Here is a 22,751-nt window from a genome sequence, read left to right as displayed (position 1 = left end):
TTTGTATCCCATAATCCTACTTACAACAATGGCGCCCTTTCCGTGAAATATATTTGCGAAAATTGCCGGCAATATCTCGGTTATATCCGTGAACGGTATTAGGGAAGGTGGTCGAGACCGACTTTGGGGTATCCACGCGCATAACACAGTTGTTGTCATCACTGACAAATTGAACTCCGCCAGATCTGTGATCAATACAAAGTACCGTAACTGCCGTGAACATTTTCGACCTCAGATATGGGCATTTGGTTGCGAACGTGCAGGTGCGCTACTTGCGTAGTTGACTCGAAGTCAGCCAGTGATTATTTCAATCGCAACTTCTCGTCGAATTCTGTAGGCTAATTTATTATACCAACAGATCTTATCGAGTTAAAAAAGTTGATAACTTGCTTAATACAAAACACAAATATTCGTACATTTTTGTAATAGGCCTATTATAGATTTCTGTAAGGCGTTTACGTTGGGTGAAATTTTCAAATTTGATCAAGAATCAGTAATAAACGCAGTTGTATAACGTTCCGGTACTGTTAATAAATAAATATAGGTATTGTCGAATAATTCCGAATAGCTTCGTAAAAAAAAAAAAATCAACACTGTAATCAAGGTAATTAAAATAGTATTTTCCTCATTGTTAACAGGATTTACTTTATTTTTGGTGCATGCAGAATTTGAATGGTGCATGTAACTTTTTTTTCAGCATGCACCTGGTGAATGTAGATTTTTTTTTTCATTTCTAACCCTGGACTTCTCATAGAATTTTTTCTATGTGATTGCATTCTCAGAAAACCCCCAAATCATAATGGCAAGAATGATCAAAACCTATGCAAAAAACCCCATCTGACCAAGATGTAACACAATGAAACCAATAGACGAGAGCCGATACTGACACACAAGCAATGGTCGACTGCTATCATTCTGACAATTCTAGATTTTCCATGAAGCACAAACTTGTGAAAACTTTACAGACATCAGCGTCAGAGTAATCAGTTTGGAGGTGGTAGACATGGGGTCAGCTGTCAAGTGCCTTTTGTGTAATGTACAAAATAGAAAATGGACCGGCATCAGAATTTATGTGATCATATCATAATTATCATGTGCTCCCTAAATTGTTTCAAGTAGTATAGTTTTATGACAGGTTACTGACCTGGAAGATTTTCACTCAGGTTGTTTACCTGCAAAATACATCAATGCACAGTACAACCACTTAATAGGACAAGACTTGTTACATGTTAAATTGTACAACTGATTTTACATGGGTGGATTCAATGTGTAGTCATCCAATCAGCATTTGCCTTTCAATGAACTGCAAGAAAACAATAGCTCTTTTGTCAACGGAAATCACATTGCGAGTGCTGGAAGACCACTGACGTGGAGAGATACAAGACAGCACTTACCTGCTTTGAGGAGAGAATTTTTCAATTTTCAGTAAGTCGTCAACAACTTGTGAAGTTTCTGATGATGCCAATAAGAATTACGTTCAAACAGTGAATTTGGTTCACTAACATGTACTGACGACAATAAAAAGAAAATTGTCACCAGACAACCTCACAATTACATTTTATACAGCATTGCTATTTGGAAATAATGTCTTGACTATGCTGGGTGGATGAAACGACACTTCATTGGAAAAGTCACACATACATAAACAAAAAACCCACCTCCCCACCAAATAGTTTAAACTTAAATTATGAAGAAGAAAAAAAAAAAAAAAAAAAAAAAAAAATGAAGAGTAAGTTACGCAACTGTTGGTAGAATAATTGGTAACCCACATGACTGGAGGACTAGAGACTGCATGGCTTTAGATTCTACATCAAAATGTTGACCCCGTATATAGTCTTTTCTTCATGGATTTGCTTAGGAGTCGCATGTTTCAATGCAATATTGTTCATAAATGAGGAGAAAAAAAGATGAAGACTCTGCATAATCTCCCTCAAAATTATTTAAAAAATTGAAGCTCCACACATATATAAATAGTGTGTGACCGTATCAAATTGGAATTGACTAATGATGACTTCAGTGCATAATTTTTTTTTTTTTTTAAATGCATAATCAGATTAGATCAGGCTTTTTAAATGACCCTTGGACATGTTAGTCTTTGGACTCCACTTGCATAAATGTCTGTTTATTTTTAAACATAAAAGGCCACTGCACTTTTTTGTACTAGTTTTAATTTTTTTTTAAAGCTGCTAATCAGGGCTGCGTTCAGCCAGACCGAGCAGAAAAACGTCCACCAGACTGTTTTATGCTCTTCACGGTAACCAAATGGCCAGGTTGGGAACCAATCAAATAGTTCGCGAACGTTGGTGAAACGTTTGCTGGCTGAACTTAGGTCAGGTGACAAGTGAGCAACTCAAAAGAAAACTTGTTAGTACTATACTTATATACTGGTCAACATTTAAAAAAAAAAAAAAAAAAGAGAGAGAAAAATATTTAATTTGGGAGGATGTATTTTGAAGAAGAAAAACATCCTGCACAATTGGTGCAATCTAAAGCCTTAGGTTTATGTACAAAATATCATTCTGGGTGCAATTCAACTAAAGCATACTAAATCCAATACATACCATTTAGAGAGTTCGAACAATCGATCTCCAAATACGAAGACCGATAGAAAAGCAATCCATGTATAAATGCCCAGTAACATGGGTTGATAACCAACAGTTCACATGAGATGAGACTTGGAATAAAACCGACTGTAAGACCTCCACCCCAATCACAGACTCATGTAGAAAGATGAAACAATGTAGGGCTAAAACAGGGGAGGCAACTGCCTACGTTGGAAAAGAATGAAAGCCACCAAAGACCAATTTAAGCACAATGCACAGGCCATGTTAAAAAAGGCATCTGTCACAATTTGTCTACAAAATTTGATGTAGAATAAACCAATACAGAAACAAGGACAGATAACTCTTACCACACAACAAAACAGCACTGGACTTCTCAAAGTTTGAACATAACCAATCAAAATGTCACAAAGTTAATTGCACATGGATTTTTTTTTTAAGTGCATAGAAATACTCAAATAGACGACATAATTTTTCGTATTGACCACCATCATGGACAGATTTCTCTAGAGTAATTCCTCCCACCCATAAGTGGTCTCTTTATCTTGATACACTAAGCAGATCAAGCTGCAATACACTACTAAGTCCAATGGGCAGAATCTTTACCTGATTTTATGCAGATGATCAAATCTTGCCATTTTTGCTTCGTATTTTGATCATCTCTCTCATTTTTCTGCCATCTAACTAGAAAAAAACAAACAAAAAACTACATAGGCTCATTGTCCACACAACATCGGTGGTTATCATGACCCTGCTTTATTCTCATCCTGGATGACAGAATGTGCGAGCCAGGTTCGATACAAATGCACTTAGACCATAAGACAGCTAAATGCAAATGTCAACATGAATGCTGTAGAGATAATTGTTGAATCTTGCTTTCCGACGACGTACTACACTGGCGATTGAAGAAATCAAATTTTAATGACAGGCAGCATTAAGTCATCCAGTTGGCACACTAATGCAAAGTATACCACACATATACAGAATGAGAAGGCTTTAATGAATACAGAGAATATTATCTTTAACTAGCTGATGATACAAGCACAAAGCTTGCAGCTCTGTACATACGACTACCAACCAAGGCAAGTTGTGTGTACCAGCTAGCAGTCTGCTAATCTGCTTGTGCCACCATATATATATATATATATATATATATATATATATATATATATATATATATATATATATATACACACACACACAGCTTACAGAAGAGTAACACTCACCCGACGTTTCCAGTGCGGATGTTTTGGCCACATTGACACTGTCGGTGACCGCAGTGAAGAGCGCTGTAGTGTGTAAGAGTCCCGCCTGAGAAGTCACACTGTTCGAATGCACATTCCTGGGCGGGAGACCGTCGTGAACAATGGATCTCTCCTGGAGACAGGAGCCCAGACTTGTTGGATGATCTGTCCGTGGGTCAATAATCACAATGGACCGCTCGTTCAAACACGCGTGTCTCATGTCCACTGATGGCTGGGACCGGTGGGTCTGCATGGCTGACGGTCCGTAATGGCCCACACTCTGCTGAGGCACGCATGACACCGGGTATTTAGGTGGGTACAGTGGGGGCTCACATGCCGGCTTACGACAACCAAACTGGGAATTCTGGTGCAGTTTTGCTAGAATTTCGTTCCTCCTCGAGTGAAGATCCGTCAGTGTTTCTCTGGCCTAAAAACAAAACAAACAGTTAAAACAAAGCTGAGGACGTCCGTTTTGTTCCATGAAATCTTGAAACAGTATAAATAGTTTAACAATAACTATAAACATACAGTGGGGAAAAAAAGAGAAAAAGTAATACATTTATATATTTGCTGTTGAAAAAAATTAACACTCTCTCAAAACCACTGAAGGATCTTTCCAATCTTACCACCAAATATGAAAAAAGAGAAATAACACTCTCTCATCCAAAACAAAATCGCACTTTTCCTGTGTTGCTGCAAAGAACACGGTATACATGATTTTCCATAAACACATGCACAATTCATACAGAGTGCAATAATATACTCTGTCACATATTACCAAAATACAAATGACAGCTTTCTCAAGTAATATATGGAGATATATCAAAAAGATAATTTGTATCACTTTTAAAAGTAAAAGAACAGAAAGAAATATACTAAAGCTGTGAAGTGTATACTTCATATATATATTTAGAAACGTGATGGGAGAGAGATAGGTTTGCGCAATTTTTCAACATGCACCAATGAGTACGCACATTACGAAAGTTGGCAGACTTACAAAAGTACCTGTTTTCTACCACCGCCTGCCAAGATGGCTGTCGGCCAGATCAACGACATGTCCCTGGTTGCCGTGTCAACCCCTGCTCATGACGTGATCTTGACACTGAAAGAATTGTACATCTGCTCCAACAGCAGACAACCCAGGGAGTGAGGCACAAAATTTTACATCTAACACAGTACTGCCAAATACACTCTAACCATACACCCTACATACTGTTCTGCTGTCTAATTTAATCTCTCGACCATCTTGGAGAAAAAAAAAAAAAAAAAAAAATGATTAGGATGTGAATGTTTTAGACCAGATTAAAAAAAAATTAAACTTCAACATTTTTTTTTTTCATTTTTTAAAAATAATAATAAAAAGTTGTAAACATTTAGAAAAGCTTATCAATTACAACTAATTTTTTTTTGGAAATAACTACCATGAAACACTGGTCAAAGCATTATTTTTTTACGTTTTAATTGGTATTATTAATAAATCAGTCATGTGAATTCAGAAGCTACACAAATAAAATTGATGGGTGTTTATTTCAGAATGGTTCAAAGTTAATGTTTGTTTAATGACACTACTAGAGCACATTGATTTATTAATCACTGGCTAATGGATGTCAAACATTTGGTGATTTTGATGTGTAGTCTTAGGAGTGGAAATCCTCCCAACATTTTTCAGTTCTAACCTGCTAAAAATGAACAATTTTTCAAGGCAATTGCAAGTCAATAATCTTTGAACAAATTATCTCAATATTATGAAAAGAATGTATGCTGTTTAAATTTGGATTTTTACCTAAATGGCCCCAAAAATTATATGCATGTATGAAAAAAAAAAACCCCACCGACAACGAAAAAACTAAAACAAAAACTGATCCTACTTTAATTGAAGTGTTGGAATTGGTCTAGCGAGTCGATAGTTTTGCAGTACTATTACATAATCAACGACATTGAAGGGATGTTTGATTCTAGAATAGGAATCTACATATATGGACCACTTTACCTTATCAGATACAAAAAAAATAAAAAAAAGTCCAAGTAAAACAAAAACTATATCAAAATTTGGATCAGTTAAAAAATATATATTAAAAAAAAAGAGAGAAGAAAACCCCAGAAAGTCCATGTCCCCACCCACCCACAAAGACCGGTTGAGTGACTGAAACCGATACACATCAGTTTGTAAAGGTACACATACTTACCCGACAGCAATCTCTTAACAGGAGCGCTTTACGACCAAATCTGAGTTTCATAACTGTTAGCGCTAGGAAATCCAGTCCCGTATGCTGAGCCACTTGAAACCGTTTCTAATGTGTACCCATACTTACCCATCGAAATCTTGTAACGGGAACACTATCATGAAATCTGAGAAAATAGTTTCATAACTGTTAGTGCTAGGAATTCCAGTGCCGCAGCTAAAGGTAGGCTGAAGGAGACAATGGCTCCATTTGGTTAAATATTCTATTTTCCACTTTGAATGCTTAAGAAATGCACATGAACATGCTTTTGATGTACTTAACGTTAACTTGTCTCCTTTAATTTTGTTAGCCTGGCTTCGGCACTGGATTCATGATAATATTGACAATAGACAACTGAATTTACATACTTTTGTTTGATAATAGTTTTTATGAAAACTAAACACTAATAAAAGTTATCACTATTTTTTATTCTGACAAAATATACACCTATACATTTAGCAATATGCAAATACTGGTATGTTAAAATATTTACAAAATCAATTACATAAAATGGCTATCCTTATACATCTATATTTTTTTTTTAATACATGTATAATCACACTTCAAAGTAAACAATAGCAAAATTAATATTTACATCAACATTTATCACTATCAATTAACACATTTTTAATGTTTATCATTCTAAAATGTTCTGGGTTTTTTTTAAAAACAATAACACCTATCTTATTTTAAATCATTTTTAAAAAAGCATTTAACACTGGATATAAAATGTTTTTCAAGTTATTAGTTTAAGTTTATTTCCTATCTTTAGTGATTATTTTTCAGTTATTTAATATAATTTTTTGTGTATTTTGTTGAACAGTGGGGGTGGAGTTGGCCATGTGATACTTCAATGAAATCATCACTAGTGTTAACTTTAGTCATAATAAGGAAAAAATAATCAGAAAACAAATTCAATCCAATATGTTTTAATTCCTTTTTTTGTTATATGACTGCACAAAACTACATATAATACACATTTTTTTTTTTTTTTTTAAATCAAGTTACACAGATTCCAATCCAGAATTCTATCCACTTTTGACTATATCACAACCATAGCGTCTGATTAAAGTACTTGATGCACACACAAGAAACATACCACACAAACTAATCAACATGATTTGCATAGTGACACAACAAAAACTTTCAATATGAGGAAATCACTAAGAGAAGCTGGTTTAATTCTCACAAGACGAATATAAATTAGCCACTTGAGCGTTTGTTAGTTCAGAGGATTTGTGGAGACATTCAACCTTGTTTAGACCGAGTGACCATGTACCGTATTGAACATCCAGTTTAAATGTGGGTATTAACCCGGCAAAAAAAATGATGTTTTTTTTTAAAGAATCCACTTGACCAAGTTTATCTATATAAAACATTAACTATTAAGTTGTAAATCAACTTAAAAACAAACAATTTAGTTCTCTCTGCAATGTCCAACTTACCTATAGTAAGCTTTCTTATTTTAACTTAATAACAATAATAAAAACAATTCTCATCTTTTCCACTCTTCATTCCAATTTACAATCTATAAAACATTCGCTCCATATTTACATCTCTTTTTACCACAATCCAACATGCACACACAGACACACTATATACACAGACACCACACACAAATGTGGCATATTCGGTCATAAAATTGGTTCTTAAAGTGTTTTGTTTTTAACGTTAAAAAAATTGATGTTTTGTGGTCAAAGATGTCTTGTGTGTCGCATACTTGTCAAACAACCTGGAATCCTTGTCAATGTGTGATCAATAATAATTGTATCTTCATTCAAGTATTGTATATGTGTGTGGGTCTATATGTACCTAATAATATAACTTTTGAGAACAGCTGAAGGTCACATTTTAAAACCAACCTAAATGCATTAGAAAAATGTCAAACACACAAGTGACTAGCAATTCTTTACTGGTAATGTGTTTAATTTACTTGGAATTGCATTTAGTTCCTGAGTATCAGAGATTACACAAAAACGGCACCAATTAAAAGCAAAAATTGGCAATGCTGGAATAAAGTAAAAACTATAACCCCAAGTTGCAACATTCCTGTAAAAGTTTTGACATGTCTTTTGTGTAGAAGGATGTGTTAACAGATTTTCAATATGCTGTAAGAAAATCCAACGGGGATCTTGTTACTAACAAAAGAACATTCCAAGAACTTTAACATGCCACAATCATTAGTGCATTAACAATTATTATAATTATTATAATACAAAAGTAACAATTTGTCACTCCATTTTGCCACACATGATTCAAAGAGGATACACTCACCATTCACACAAATTATCAACTATGTGCAACAAATTTCCAGTAGCAAAACAACAAAATCTTTAAATACAAATATCTATGGAATATTGTGTACAATTGGAAATATCTTCAAACAGAATGTACCAATGCATTTATAAAGTAGTTTATAAATTTAACTGCGAAGTGCATACTCCAGGGGATTCTCAGTATGAGACAATTAGTTTTTTTGCTCTGTATCATGAGATATACATTTCAATGACAACAGCTCTCATCAAGACTCAACAATCCAAACTTCCATCCATCAATATAGTTGATACGAAAATTTTATCAATAGAAGAATTTATTATTTAACAAAAACATTTTTTGTTTAGATTTACATACAAATGGACCTTTAAAACTGCGTCTGAAAGTGTTTAAAAACTGATCATCATAAATGAACAAGGGATGAACAGAAAAGATAAATCTCAATAATTTGTTGGACCATTATTAATAATATGTCAGAAACTGGTAAATGACTATGTACAACAGATAAAACCTTATCACATACAAATATTTTAAAAGTAAGTTTTTAAATACTTTATATTCATATAAATTTGTTTCAACCTTCCAAAGATACGTTCTTTTTATTCCTCCACTTGTAAGTAATAAAATGGGTGTACTATGCTACGTATCAATAATGATGAATGATATATGATCGTTTATCTATGAGTGACATCTATAGATACCCAGGATGTGGGAATTTCTATATTTGTATTCTGTAAAGCGAGACGGACACTGGCAATAAATAAAGGATTACAGCTAGTGCTTTTTTAAATTTTTTATCAGAAGTAAAAATTAAAAAACTATATACATCTGTGATTCGACCATTTCCACCCAGTTCACCTCACACATTATCTCACACACAGACACACACACACACAGAGACAGACAGACACACTGTAGAATCAGTAGTGTTTGAAGATATACTACTGATAAATTTCAATCCTATAAGAAAAACATAAAGAGATTAACATTACAATATTGAAAAGAAATTTTGATTGCCTCTATGAGAAATACTGTAGTCTCGACTGTATCGCCACTTGTAGCCTACTTGTATAAACTACACATGGCACCAATGTCAACTGTGGATCATAACCTAGATTCAGCTGTTTACTAATGGAAGTGAAGACGTCCATCACCTAATTGGGTTAGTATATTAATCTATGATGTATGCATAACATATTTCGAACTGCTAGTGAAATGTACACTCCCTGCATTACTTTAACTTATATGGATAGTGTTCCTCTTAGCATTCATCACAATTCATTCACTGACCATGGGGACAATTAGCAAACCATATGTAAACAAAATCCTAAATATAAAACTTGGGTCTGAATTTGTGGATTAAATACTATGGTACGTACCTATAAGTACCACAAAGTATTTCCTCCAATAGCTGTTTTCTTAAGACAGACTTTATTGTTATACTTTCACAAAATTTATTTTTAATAGTAATTTTTTTATATTATAATGAATAACAAAAATACTTAAATGTTTTTAAAGGTGGGTTTTTTTTTAAATCACTAAAACCTTTACCACAAAATATTTATTTTTTTACAATTTTTTTTATTATTTTGCTTTTTAAAATTTGGGTAACAATTATGGTTTCTTTCTTCTGGTGGGTGTTTTTAAGGCCTACTTTAACCAATGTCATATCATTGCAGTATTTTAGTGCAATTTTCTGCTCTACTTTTATCAGAATATATTATTTGTATGTTGGTTGAATTGGCTACACTCATAAACAGCTATTTTAAAGAAAGCCATTATCTTTTTCAATTTATTAAAGAACTAAAAACAACCCATCACAAAAAAATAAATTTAAAAAAAGAAGAAGTAAAAAACGCATTATTTTTCCTGAATCGGTTTCAGTTGCTCGTCAATAAACATCTAAGTACTAAAAAAAAAAAAACTGCCCCACCTGTTGTGTACCTGGCCAAAAGTGTAAAAACTTTCAAACATCCACCAGAAGATAGGAAAACGTTCAAGTATTATTGTAATTATCCTGGCTAATACAGGTCTCATGATTGCAATCCTGACAGGCACGTATGTCCAATGCTTCGTGTAATTGTGAACACTGATCGACGGGGACCATACAAGGTCCCAGCGGCGAGACATATAAGGAATGTGAGGGAGGCCCCATACTGTACACAACGTAACTTCCATACATCGTCTGAAAGAGACACAAATCTGTAAGCATGACTGACGACACAAAGCGCCAGGAACAAAGACATACGACACAACTACCAAGCAGTAAATATAGTGCAAGAACACCTACAAATGTAGATAAAAACAAGACTGGTCAATTGTAGATTTTTTTTTTTGGAGTAAATAACACAACAAAAACAAAGAGAGCAAAACTACTTTTTTATGTTATCAAATACAGCACAGTATTTAATGTTTGAAAACATATTGCATTCAACTTTACATTTATGCGACAAACTAATTACGTTTCACTTCTAATCCACCACAATAAGAGAGCAGCAAAGTAAGGCCACAATATGGCTTTGGCTGGGCTTTAGTTAAATAAAAAATAATTTGTGATAGAAATTTAATAATATTTTGGGAATTCAAAAAGTCCAGCTTTAAAACATCAATTTATGATTGGAATTCTGATATGGTTCTGATAAAGGGTTATCTTGATACTGCAACCAACATAAGAACCAAAGGAATCTTTAACATAATTAACAAATAATTATGATTGAGGTTTTTTTTCTTCTTCTTCTTTTTTTGGTAGTTAAAATATAAAATAAAAGCAATTGTCCAGATACAAATCCATAATTTTTATATTCATGTTGATCAACAAATTTGTTTTCCATTTACCATAGTTTGACTCCCAATAGCTGATGTATTTTTCGTGCTGGGGTGTTGTTAAACATTCATTCATTCATTAGATGTGAATCCATCAGTATGACAATCTGTTTAATTTCTGCAGACATTAGCAACAAGAGAACTATAGAGCAACAAGTACATGAAGCATTAATAGAACGCACTTAGCATTTTACACTTTTTCCTCCATTTCTCAGCATTATTGCACCTATTTTAGCAGCAGTTATTTCAAACTATATTTAAAAAAAAAAAAAAGAGTATAAATAAGAATAAATTATTTTGGTCTTATTCAGTAGAGATAAGAACCTGTGTGTTTATACATTCACAACTTTGAAATATTTAGCAAATCGCGAGATTAACAGATCTCACATTACTTTTCTCATACTTGTGTACGGGATGAAATGAATGCTTTTCAAAATGAATTGGCAAACACAGATGTCCACTAACTTATAGGGAACTTTGTGTTAGAAAATAATAGCACTAATACACTAAATATGTTTACATAGCCATTATTATTTGATATGCAAGACTGGTATGTACAGCAACGATACAACACTCAGTTTTGAGATGGTTAATGCAGATCCCAAAATCTGTAGTAAAAACAAACACCATTAGCAATTTTTTCCCAAATGACTGCATCAAACCATAAGCTTCGACTCAAACTGACTCAATATTAAAAAAGAAAGAATCTATTCAATAAAGTTAAAACAACTATAAAACTTTCCAACAAAACCCTGAAATCACAGAGGGTACAAAACCTGTACAGCATTACGAAAAATATAAGCTGCAATAATAAAAACATTTTCTCATCCATGTGTGTGTGTGCAGGTGGTGTTGAAAACCAAGTAAGAATTACCAACAATTCAAAACATTTTCTCATCCATGTGTGTGTGTGCAGGTGGTGTTGAAAACCAAGTAAGAATTACCAACAATTCAAAACATTTTCTCATCCATGTGTGTGTGTGCAGGTGGTGTTGAAAACCAAGTAAGAATTTCCAACAATTCAAAATAAAGGAACGACAAAGCCTGATGGCTCAGCATTATGCAGCAGATAGTGAAAAAGTAATCCAGTCCAAACAAACAAAAAGCTCAACATTTTTTTTTAAAGAGTAGAGACATCAATCTCAATTTATATTAGATAGTCAGTGTTTCTGCCAAAAAGAAATTGGGGGGCCTCCCCCAAAAAGAAAATAGGTTACGTTTAGGGTGACGGTTAAGAAAATCATACATTAATGATAAAGAGTAATTAATTTTGTCAAAAGATTAACTTAAAAAAATTAATCTGCAAAATAAATCTAGATATGGCATTACCCATTTTACCCTCTGGCAGAAACCCTGATAGTGGACAAAAAAACATTATTCAATTGAACGACACTGTTGTGTTGGACAAAAGGTAGTAACGGCCACCCATATACCCCATATGAAGCAAGTCCATTCACATCGTGTGACACTCTTTAAAATATTTTCGAAAAACCTACAATTCCAGGTTTGTAACAGAACTATATCAACTGTGAAAACACTAAAACGATGTGCATGCCAGAGATGAATGGTCCCAAGAAATCTGCCACGACTTTATACAACTCCAGCAAAGATTCCCAAATCTTTGAAATCAAACTTGACACACACACACACACACACACACACACACAAACACACACACACACACACAAACACACACACACACACACTCCCACTCCCGAATGTTTATATATATATATATATATATATATATAAAATAAAATAAAATAAACATTTCCACTCATCATTTATATAAAGTATACTCTGCAGGCAAGTCAATGTGAAAATAAAAACTAACTCGAGACCCTCAATGCGAGAGTCAAAGTGTTCTACCAAGTGAAATAATTGGGCAGCACAACGTACTAGCTACCACCAGTAGAAATACCTGTCAATCGATTAAAAGCAGATTTTGCACACATCATACCTTTTTTCCAAATTCAATAATTAGCCTTCATATTTGTATGCACTATATTTTTTTTTAACTTTAAAAGCTTCTGAATATAAAAGAATCTTTTTAATAGCACACACAATTTTTTATATATTTTTTTAAAAGTCTAATACTTATATAGCACTGATTTTTAAAAACATCTTAGTTTTGATAAATAATTTTTATTTGTAGTAAACATTTGTTCTGAATCTGATCCACGGCCATACCTTTCTGGAGATGCTATTGTTACATACCATCTAAAAAGTGTGCCAACTTAAAAAAAAAAAAATAAAAAATAAAAAATAAAAAAAAAGGAAAAAAAACAAGAAGAAAAAGAAAAAAAAAGCAACCCTGCTTTAAAGGAGATTTGAGTGTCCTTTCTCACAAAATACCGCCACTTTCTTGTTTCCAACATTAACTTCTGAACATCCAGTGTTATCAGGTCGTCTTTTGTTATCCCAATGTTAACAGAAACCCAAAACACTTTTTCCATTTAAATTTTGACCATTTGCTATATTGTCATTTTTAATGGCAGTTATTTGTAATGACATGTATATTTTTCCTCCCCTAGAAAAAGTCATATTTTTTTCAATGGCATGAAGTACATTCAGGTGAATGGATAAAAATTTAGAAATTTCAGAGATTGACGACTTTCGCCATTTACTTTTTAATGACCTCCTATGTAGACCGGAAACTGAAGACAACAGCATTTTGTCTTTTTATGAATAATTAACACAGCATCTTTACCTATGTGACCATTGTACAGGTATATGCAATCAAGATGACTTAAAAAAACCCAAAACTTCCTACACTATTTAATCAAATAACTAGTGGTTTACCGAAGCTGGACTAACCAATACTAAACTTTTGTTTGCACGTATATGTAAGCTCTTGTACAAACTTTAGTCAACACATTAATTTCGAGTCTGAAATATTTTTCCATAGTTGTTATTTTTGGCTGAATCAATTTTAAAATAGCAAAACATTTGTTTGTAGTTAAATTTATGGTTGCCAAAGATTAAATACTAAAGATCTATCTTGAAGGATTAACTGTTCAGGTGTGAAATGCTTAAAAATCTGGTATGAACTGTCAAAACTACACAAGAAATGAGAGGGATGTTTCCATATGTTTCAAAGTACAGAGCCATTTTTAAAAAGTAGTAGTTTCAGACAAAATATGTCAGTATCTACCAGAATATATCAGATACAATGACCATGACCAGAAACATTTAGGACAAGCAGAAATTGCTATTTGCAAACAAGAAGAGCAAGTATTGTCAACGTAGGCTCGATATGAATAGAGAACCATGCACCTTTATGTCTCTTACTCGGTGAATTTCAGTGAATAGCTGTGTTTGTCGAACCGTACCACCATAAACAGGGACCAGCTGTGCACTGGCTACTGTAAAAACATCCGCCTACCTGATCGCAACTGTTCAAGTGACTGCCCGGCTGGATCAAGCCTGGTCCGAACATGCCCATGTCCAGCGCTTGAACCCCGGGCACATATGGCACTGTCTGACTTGGGTAGTACTGCTGCTGCTGCGACCACTGGTCTGTTGACACCGGCAGAGTCGTACCATCATAGCTGACGTAGTTGGGGTAAGCAGTGCTCTCTGTTGAGACATAAGGATAAGCGGGTGTCGATGAATATCTCGAGACGTACATGGGTGGCGGGACTGCTGCTTGGTATGGCAGCTGAGTGAATTGATAGCCACCTGAAAAAGACAACAATGCTGTAACAACCAACGGAGATAAGAAAGCATTTAACAAAATGTGAACAAAGACGACTTCCAATGTTCGATTGCTTTTGAATAAACATTAATTTAAGACGACTATATTAATGTCAACCCGAAAGACCCATTTTAATGGTGATGCCAAAAGGCAATTTGCATTTTGACAGACATTATTCATACCTCTGGTTATGACATTATTTTAAATTCATTTTAATTAAAATGATAAACAGTTAATGGTAATAATTTAAGATGAGTTTAAAACATTTTAAACCCGTTTCCTATCCTACATCAGTTCCAGTGTAATCACTCTTCCACATAGTTGAAGCCAGACTAATGATTGCAAATCAGCCATTTATTCACGTTAATTTTAAATAAAGGCCAATGCAGTAATAATTATAGACCTTTGACCACACATATAGTAATGTAACTTGTATTCTGACAAGTTTTACTGCAAATTTTCTATTTTGTGATATGTTGCCCAATCCTTGATTAGTCCACTTTGTAAGTTAAAAGTAGGCTGTAATTTGACAGGTATTGTGACCCAGTAATTTCTTTGTTATGGGTGTTTAAGAAGTTGACAAAATCACCCTACCATTGGGAGGCATGATTTCCACAGGAGGACCTTGTTGCGACACGACGTATGGTTCCTTTGGGGTAGTCGTCACCGAGCCTCTATTTGCCGTGTGAGGAGTGGGAACAAAAGACACTGTATCTGGAGTTTGGGGAAGCACACCATTGGTGCCAGTCAAGGACTGCAATGCTAATGCTTCTGGAGTTTGGGGAAGCACACCATTGGTGCCAGACAAGGACTGCAATGCTAATGCTCCCATAGAAGTAGAGATGTCTTCCTTTTTCTTTGGTGGATTTGGTCTACAGAAAAAAAGAAAAAGAAAAATAAGTGAAAACTTGCCTAAGAAAAATATTTGCTCTCTTAATATTCTGTAAAATCAAGCAAGTATATCATACAGTAGTCCTATATACAAATGTACTTTTAATTTAAAATGCAATTTATTTTAAAAAATTGAAGTCTGACCTCTCACGAGAAAATATAACATGCATGTTCTATCTCACCGACTAAAAACAAGTTCCACATCACTGACTAAAAACCTGCTCCATCTCAATGACTAAAAAGAGGTTCCATCTCAGTGTCTAAAAACTGGTTCACAAAAAGTTAGTTTGCTTTTTTAAATGACACCAGTAGAACACATGGATTTATTAATCAGTGGCTATTGTATGTCAAATATTTGGTAATTCTGACCTGCTACATTTCCCCCATTAGTAGCAAGGGATCTTTTATATGCACCATCCCACTGACAGGATAACACATACCATGGCCTTTGATATACCAGTCGTGGTGCACTGGATGAAAAAAGAAAAAGCCCGATAGGCCCACCAATGAGAATCGACCCCAGACTGACCTCACATCAAGGAGAGCTTTACCACCGGGCTACGTGCCCCCACCCACCCCTGCTGAGAAGAGTTAATCTCACTTGTCTGCTGTGTCTGTGCGCTGCCCCCCAGCGGGTGGTTCCAATCGAACCGCGATGGGCCGTGCCGTGCTCTGTGATCCGTTATCACTCATCTTCCTCTCCATCGTCCGGTTCACCTCAGCCAGCTCAACCTTCTCCTTGGCTGTCAGGGACGCAGACGTCGGTGCAGACGTCATCCTCGCACCCATCTTCTTATTTCTCAGTCGGTATCTGCACCAACAAATAAAAACACTTCACAAATCCTTCACAATCATCAACAGTTGGACAAGCACAAAAAGCATACTTTTTTTTTGGAAAATCCCCCTCAAATCAAAAATATAATTTTTTAATGTTGTATCTTCATCAAGTTTTGTTTGTTGTAAAAGCATATGATCTGTTTGGTCGTGAAAATTTTCGCAATAGTAAAGAGCCCCAAATCCATCAATACCCAGCTAAACCAAGTATTCTGGACAAACACAAATATTAAAATCTCCTCGTTTCAATGGCCATAACTCTGCAAATATGAATAAATTTCCATATAAATTAAGTCAAACGTGATCTGGTCATAACTTTATCAAAAATGAGTAAATTTCCATAAAGGTCCAACAATTTGTAACGGCACATGATAAAGCTATATACAAAACTGCAGCTCATTATTGTGAAGCATTGGAGGAAAAGGTCTGGTAGGGGACTAAAAAATGGTTTTACCAACAAAAGCCATCTTATATTAGTTAATAAGGTCTATTATTTTATCACCGAAGAAACTGCTGGCATACAACTACATAAAAACTACTTATAAACAGGTATTTTGGAATTAACACAGAAAAATTATTACCTTGTCAAAACCCTTAAACACTACAATTCTAAAATACCAGTTGAATTACAATGACTGTTTTAACCTTCCGACTACTGCAGGCGAGATATCTCACCAGACGTCATACTCTACGTTGTATACAGTGCATTCCCCAATTCATTTCCCACCGTTTTGCATACAACACTCACTGGAAACGTTTTTTTTGAAGAGGAAACAGTTTATTCACTTGAAACAATGGCAGCATTTTTAGGGCTCGATAGTGGATTGCAACAGCTATTTTGATAATAAATTTGATGGTTTTACCAACAACGAAAATCACCAAATATTGCAATATGAATTGTAGTTAGTTTTGGGTTATTTTAATTCTGGTCAGAAAACCAGTTATCAGGAATAATGGACATAAATACTGGACAGCTGACCACATGTGACTTTTTTCGCCCCAATTTTAATCACCATCAACTGATCTAAAATATCATAAAAATTACCAAAACCCACGAAAATAATATTTTCCGATTCATATATGAACTTTATTTTATGTATTTATAAAACATTTAAGTGAATATATGTGAGTAAAAATTATAAACTTGTACCCACTCAACGTTGTTTTTGTCAAAAATTAATCGAGTAGTCTAAAGGTTAAGAACAGGTGACTTATAAAACAAACGATCCTGTCAGGATGAGTTTGCTTACCAATATGTTTATTACAATAAAACTGCTATTAGACTAGAAAACACTAACGTTGCTGTTTAACCATACGACTACTGAATTTTTTTTTTTTTACAAAAACCACTATACAATGTAATAACTTTTACTCACACATTTTCAATTGAATTGGTAAGTATTATTATTGAAGGTTCTTCTAATTTTTCTAATATTTTAGATCAGTTAATGCTGATTAAAATTACACACCTTTATTTTGAAAAAGTTGTATTTACTTACTGGCATTTGTGGTCAGATGTCCAGTATTTATGTCCATTATTCCCAATAACTGTTTCTGACCAGAATTAAAAAACAAACCCCAATAACAACTCAAATTAGCTGTCACAATCAGCTATCAATCCCCAATTGTTGTCTAGTGAAAATACTTGCCGAAAACAATTTTTTGAACTGAATATTCTCCGGTATTTTCCATCAAACAATGAAAAACTAAAGCTGCCACACTGTCAATCAATCTATTTTCTGTGTCTTGTTATTATTTCCAGTGAGTGGTGTGTGCAAAATGGCGGGAAACATGAATTGGGGAATGCAGTGTAGACAATATGTCGACTGACATACAATATGTTGGGTGAGATATCTTGTTTACAGTAGTCAGAAGGTTAAAGTAATATGTGTGGCCAATATGCTAAATCTATTACTCATATGAAAGCAATACAACATACTTGTCTATTTCCTCCTGACTGTGGGCGAACGTACAGCTGGAAGATCTCGGACAAACCCCTTTCTGAGCTAGATCCCGACACATGCTGGTCTTGTAGCGAGCATTCTGCAGGGGAAGCAACTCGTGTTTCCTGTTGCTGAAACTGTTAAGGAAGTCAAACAAATCTCGGACGACAGTTTTCACTGCTTTCATTACAGCGTCCAGGTTCTCCCACGATGGCGCTGGCATGTCTAACAAAACAAAAACGTAAATTTAAAAAAAGAAAGAAGCAGAGCAAAATTTCAATAGCTTGCATTATGATTTGGACATTCTTCAACAATAGGAACCATAATAATAATATCAACACTGCAGAAATTAGTTTGCAAAATATGTGTGAAAGTGACTTTGTAAAGACAACACTAGGATTGTGAAATGCATTAGTGCAATCTTCACCATCAAGACAAACTGAAGGTCACTCTTATGAAAATGGTGCTAGATGAACAATCATATGAAGTTTCAAATAAAATGTATATTGCAAGACAATCAGTTTGCCACTGTTAAAACATTCCATACCAACATGAAGGACAGTGCGGGTGATCACTCACCTTTCCTGGCAAAAAGAATGACATGTTTTATTTAACGACACACTCAACACATTTTATTTATGGATATATGGCATCAGACATGGTTAAGGACCACACATATTAAGAGAGGAAACCTGCTGACACCACTTCATGGGCTACCCTTTCAGATTAGCAGCAAGTGATCTTTTATATGCACCATCCCACAGACAGGGTATACATCCCACGACCTTTGATATACCAGTTGTGGTACACTGGCTGGAATGAGAAATAGCCCAATGGGCCCACCGATGGGGATCGATCCTACACAGACCGTGCATTGAGTGAATGCTGTACCACTGGGCTACGTCCCGCCCCTCCTTTGCTGGCAAAGACAGTTGGTGTATTAAATGTGAAGCCCTACCTGGACTAGGATCCACGCTTGCAAGGAACTCTAGGTGTGGTCGAAGTCTCTGCAAATTACATGGGTCTCCGGTCCGCTCGAGAGCTATCATCAACTCACTCACACTTTGGTTGAACGACTGGGGGGTTTGCAACTGTAGTAGAAACATCAGGTTATTGCAAATATACCGTCAAACAACCGTACAATGAACAAGGTAAAACAATATGCTGTTTAATTAGTCCTTCTAGCAAGTAACTAACAAGTTGTTTTCAGACTTGTGCATAGCATCAACGTGTGTACTCAAAACACCAATTTAGAGTTTTTGGGGCTCACCCAACCTATACAGTCAAATTAGCCAACTACTAATTTTGATTTAAAGTGGCTACAACATTTGGCATTTAGCTAATAAATTTTGTTTAAATTAGCAACGTTTTAATAATTTTCAAGGAAATATTCTGCACATCTGAAAACTGGCTAAAACAAAATGATTTTAAATTAGTCCAGATTTATGGTGCGGTTGTAAAATCAATTTTTTTTTTTTTTTTTTTAAGTAGCATGATGCTGATAACTTTATGATTTTGAAAGTCAAACTAGTAACAAAATATACCGTATATTGCCGTGTATTAGCCGACTTTTGAAGTCTAGAAACACTTTCCAAAAGGAGAGTCGGCTTATACACGGAGGCAACAAACTGGAGCATAAAATTCCGATCGAAAATACTCCCGACTGTGACTTATAAATTTTTATCAGACCCATAGCCTGTCACAATAATTTGTGCACAGTATAAATAAAACACCCCATCATGCAATATTATGCAGTTTTTTGTTCTTGAATGCATTGTAAGTTTGATGAATAATAATAAAAAATTACTTGTTTTATTGTCATTTCAATGGTGAAAAACGTATTCTTTCCAACTGTCTGCCATCTCTGTTTGATCTGTGCTTGGACCAGTCTTTCATATAGCAAATTTAAGATATAAAACGGTGTTTTTTTCTTCAAACAAGTATTATATTTCTAATATTATTGTTTTGTTGGGAGGGTGCATTAAACTGTAAAGTAATGCCATAAATAAATTAAGCTCATTATTAACATTACCGACCAGTGTTCTAGCTAGGATTTTGATGGGGCAGGGCGCTAATTTAATTGTAGGGCATTTTTAAGGCGAAAATCTTATTTTAGAGGCAAGTGCTGGATATGATCGAATTTTTTACATTCATAAATATCATATATGTAGGAATATCTATGCTGGTTTTAATTTACAAAACGTTTTTGGAGGAGGGGGACAATCAATTTCTAAACCCAAATTTATTATTCTTAAATTTGGATGTTTGATGAAACAGTACATTCATCGCCGTATGCAATATTATTGTACTAATGTACTAAATATAGACACTATTAAAAAAATATCGTTCCAGCCAGTGCAACATGACTGGAATGTGCCGTGGTATGTGCTATCCTGTCTGTGGGATGGTGTATATAAATGATGAAACTAATGGAAAAAAGTAGCGGTTATTTCTCTAAGACTAAATTTAAAAATTACCAAATGTTTGACATCCAGTAGCCTTCATAGACCAAATAACCAGTGTTGCTAGTTTACTCTGTGCCATATTATAAAGATGCAATCAATGTGTCATTGATAAGGACTACTGACATCAGTTAAAACTATATGTATCTTGGTCTGGGTATTTGCAAAGGCAACAATTACTTTCAAAAATTTACTTAACAAAATAAATTCTGCATTTGACGTTCTGTCGAAGTTTATCACGATGGTCTACTTTCAACTAGGTGTTTGCTAGGTGGTGTGTGGTTACGTGCGTGACGGTGTGAGGATTACTTCGCATTCAAGCTTTGTAAGACTGCCTGTCCGCTCGTCTGCAGTCATATCGACTAACAATAGAAACGGAAAAAACATATCACGTTACTGCTGTCGGCTTTCACAACTGTGGCCAAACAATGTATTGTCAAACGTTTTTTAGTTGCGAATTCAGACTCGTAACAACAATGTACACGCTTTGAGAGGAAAGCAAGATTTTGTATTTTTGTTTGACAATGAATTATGGCAGGGCGGCGATAATCAGGGGCGGTGCGGAGAAAAACACGGCATGGCAGCACAAAACGGGGACAGGGCGCAGCGCCCCTCTATTTATTGCTAGCTAGAATACTGCCGACTAAAAAAACATAACATGAATTTCAGGACAATAATGACTCCCACTATTGTCACATGACCATACCATATACAGTGACCTGCAGTCATGGACCGCTTGATCTCTTTTGTTTCTGTGTGTGTGGTGGGGGATTAAACATGCCTCAATGATTTTACTTTTTGCTGTCCAGTGAATAAATTAGTTACTTGCGTGCAGTGATATGTTGTTACAGCTTGAATTATTTATTTTTGTTATGCTTTATCAGTTCTAAATTATTTTTCACGGCATGGTAGATGTTAGCATTGCCACATAGATTGCGATCGCGATTACTGTGTTTGTAATAATTAAAGGGAAAACAAATATAACAAACAAGAAAAGCACAAGTCTATTTGTTGACAGTATTATTGAAATTGACACAACATACAGCTGGACAAATGATTACTTCAGCTTATACACAAGGCCGATGATTTTGTACTAAATATTTAAGGTCAAACTAAGAGGTCGGCTTATCCAAGAGTGTGCTAATACACGGCAATATACGGTAATGTGATTCTTAACCCCTGCTCCAAATACCAATTGTCTGCCAATAAAAAGGGTGAAGGTGTATTTGATCAGGAACGTAGGCCAGTGGTTTAGCTTGAGGAAGGAAAAAGTTTTATGCAGGTGTAGTTAATATTGTTATAAACCTAAAAAACCCCAACCCAACCCAAAAACCTTACCATGTGAAGTAAATCAGATGAATAAAATAAGACATGATTTGATATCCGACATTTCATCCTACCAAATTTGGTGTATACTACCAAATCAAATCCCATAGACGACAATAGTAACATATGTGGCTAAAACTCCTACCTGCAACGTATCAACCAACATAAAGGCCATGGATATAAATACTACCACCTCTCACACTTAAAGTGAATAAAAAAAATTGGTGGTCAATTTGTGAATTTGAATGGTTGATTGATGGCTAATTAATCAACCAGTATAGTTTAATTAAATAAAATGACAAAATCATATTTTTTATTATGCACTGAATATGTGCTATAGGGTGTATACTAGCAAATCAAATCCCATAGACGACAATAGTAACATGTGTGGCTAAAACTCCTACCTGCAACATATCAACCGACAAACGCCACGGATATAAATACTACCAGCCCTTACACTTAAAATGAATCAGA

General features: G+C 34.8%; 1 protein-coding gene across 1 annotated transcript in view; it reads right to left on the bottom strand.

The window, feature by feature from the left end:
- Nucleotides 1-22,751, bottom strand: part of LOC121384422 (roquin-1-like) — a 46,284-nt gene that overhangs the window by 12,401 nt on the left and 11,132 nt on the right. The window contains exons 6-12 of the mRNA XM_041514814.1: nucleotides 19,448-19,580; nucleotides 18,486-18,714; nucleotides 16,314-16,523; nucleotides 15,416-15,693; nucleotides 14,510-14,805; nucleotides 3,788-4,232; nucleotides 3,168-3,245 (exon numbers count right to left, since the gene is read on the bottom strand). Of these exons, the coding sequence (XP_041370748.1) occupies nucleotides 3,168-3,245; nucleotides 3,788-4,232; nucleotides 14,510-14,805; nucleotides 15,416-15,693; nucleotides 16,314-16,523; nucleotides 18,486-18,714; nucleotides 19,448-19,580 (1,669 nt within the window). The remainder of the gene's footprint in view (nucleotides 1-3,167; nucleotides 3,246-3,787; nucleotides 4,233-14,509; nucleotides 14,806-15,415; nucleotides 15,694-16,313; nucleotides 16,524-18,485; nucleotides 18,715-19,447; nucleotides 19,581-22,751) is intronic.

The sequence above is a fragment of the Gigantopelta aegis genome, chromosome 10, assembly GCF_016097555.1.
Source record: "Gigantopelta aegis isolate Gae_Host chromosome 10, Gae_host_genome, whole genome shotgun sequence".
NCBI classification, from domain to species: Eukaryota; Metazoa; Mollusca; class Gastropoda; order Neomphalida; family Peltospiridae; genus Gigantopelta; species Gigantopelta aegis.
The sequence above is the reverse complement of the archived record's forward strand: the minus strand, read 5'-3'. Positions and strand labels throughout refer to the sequence as shown.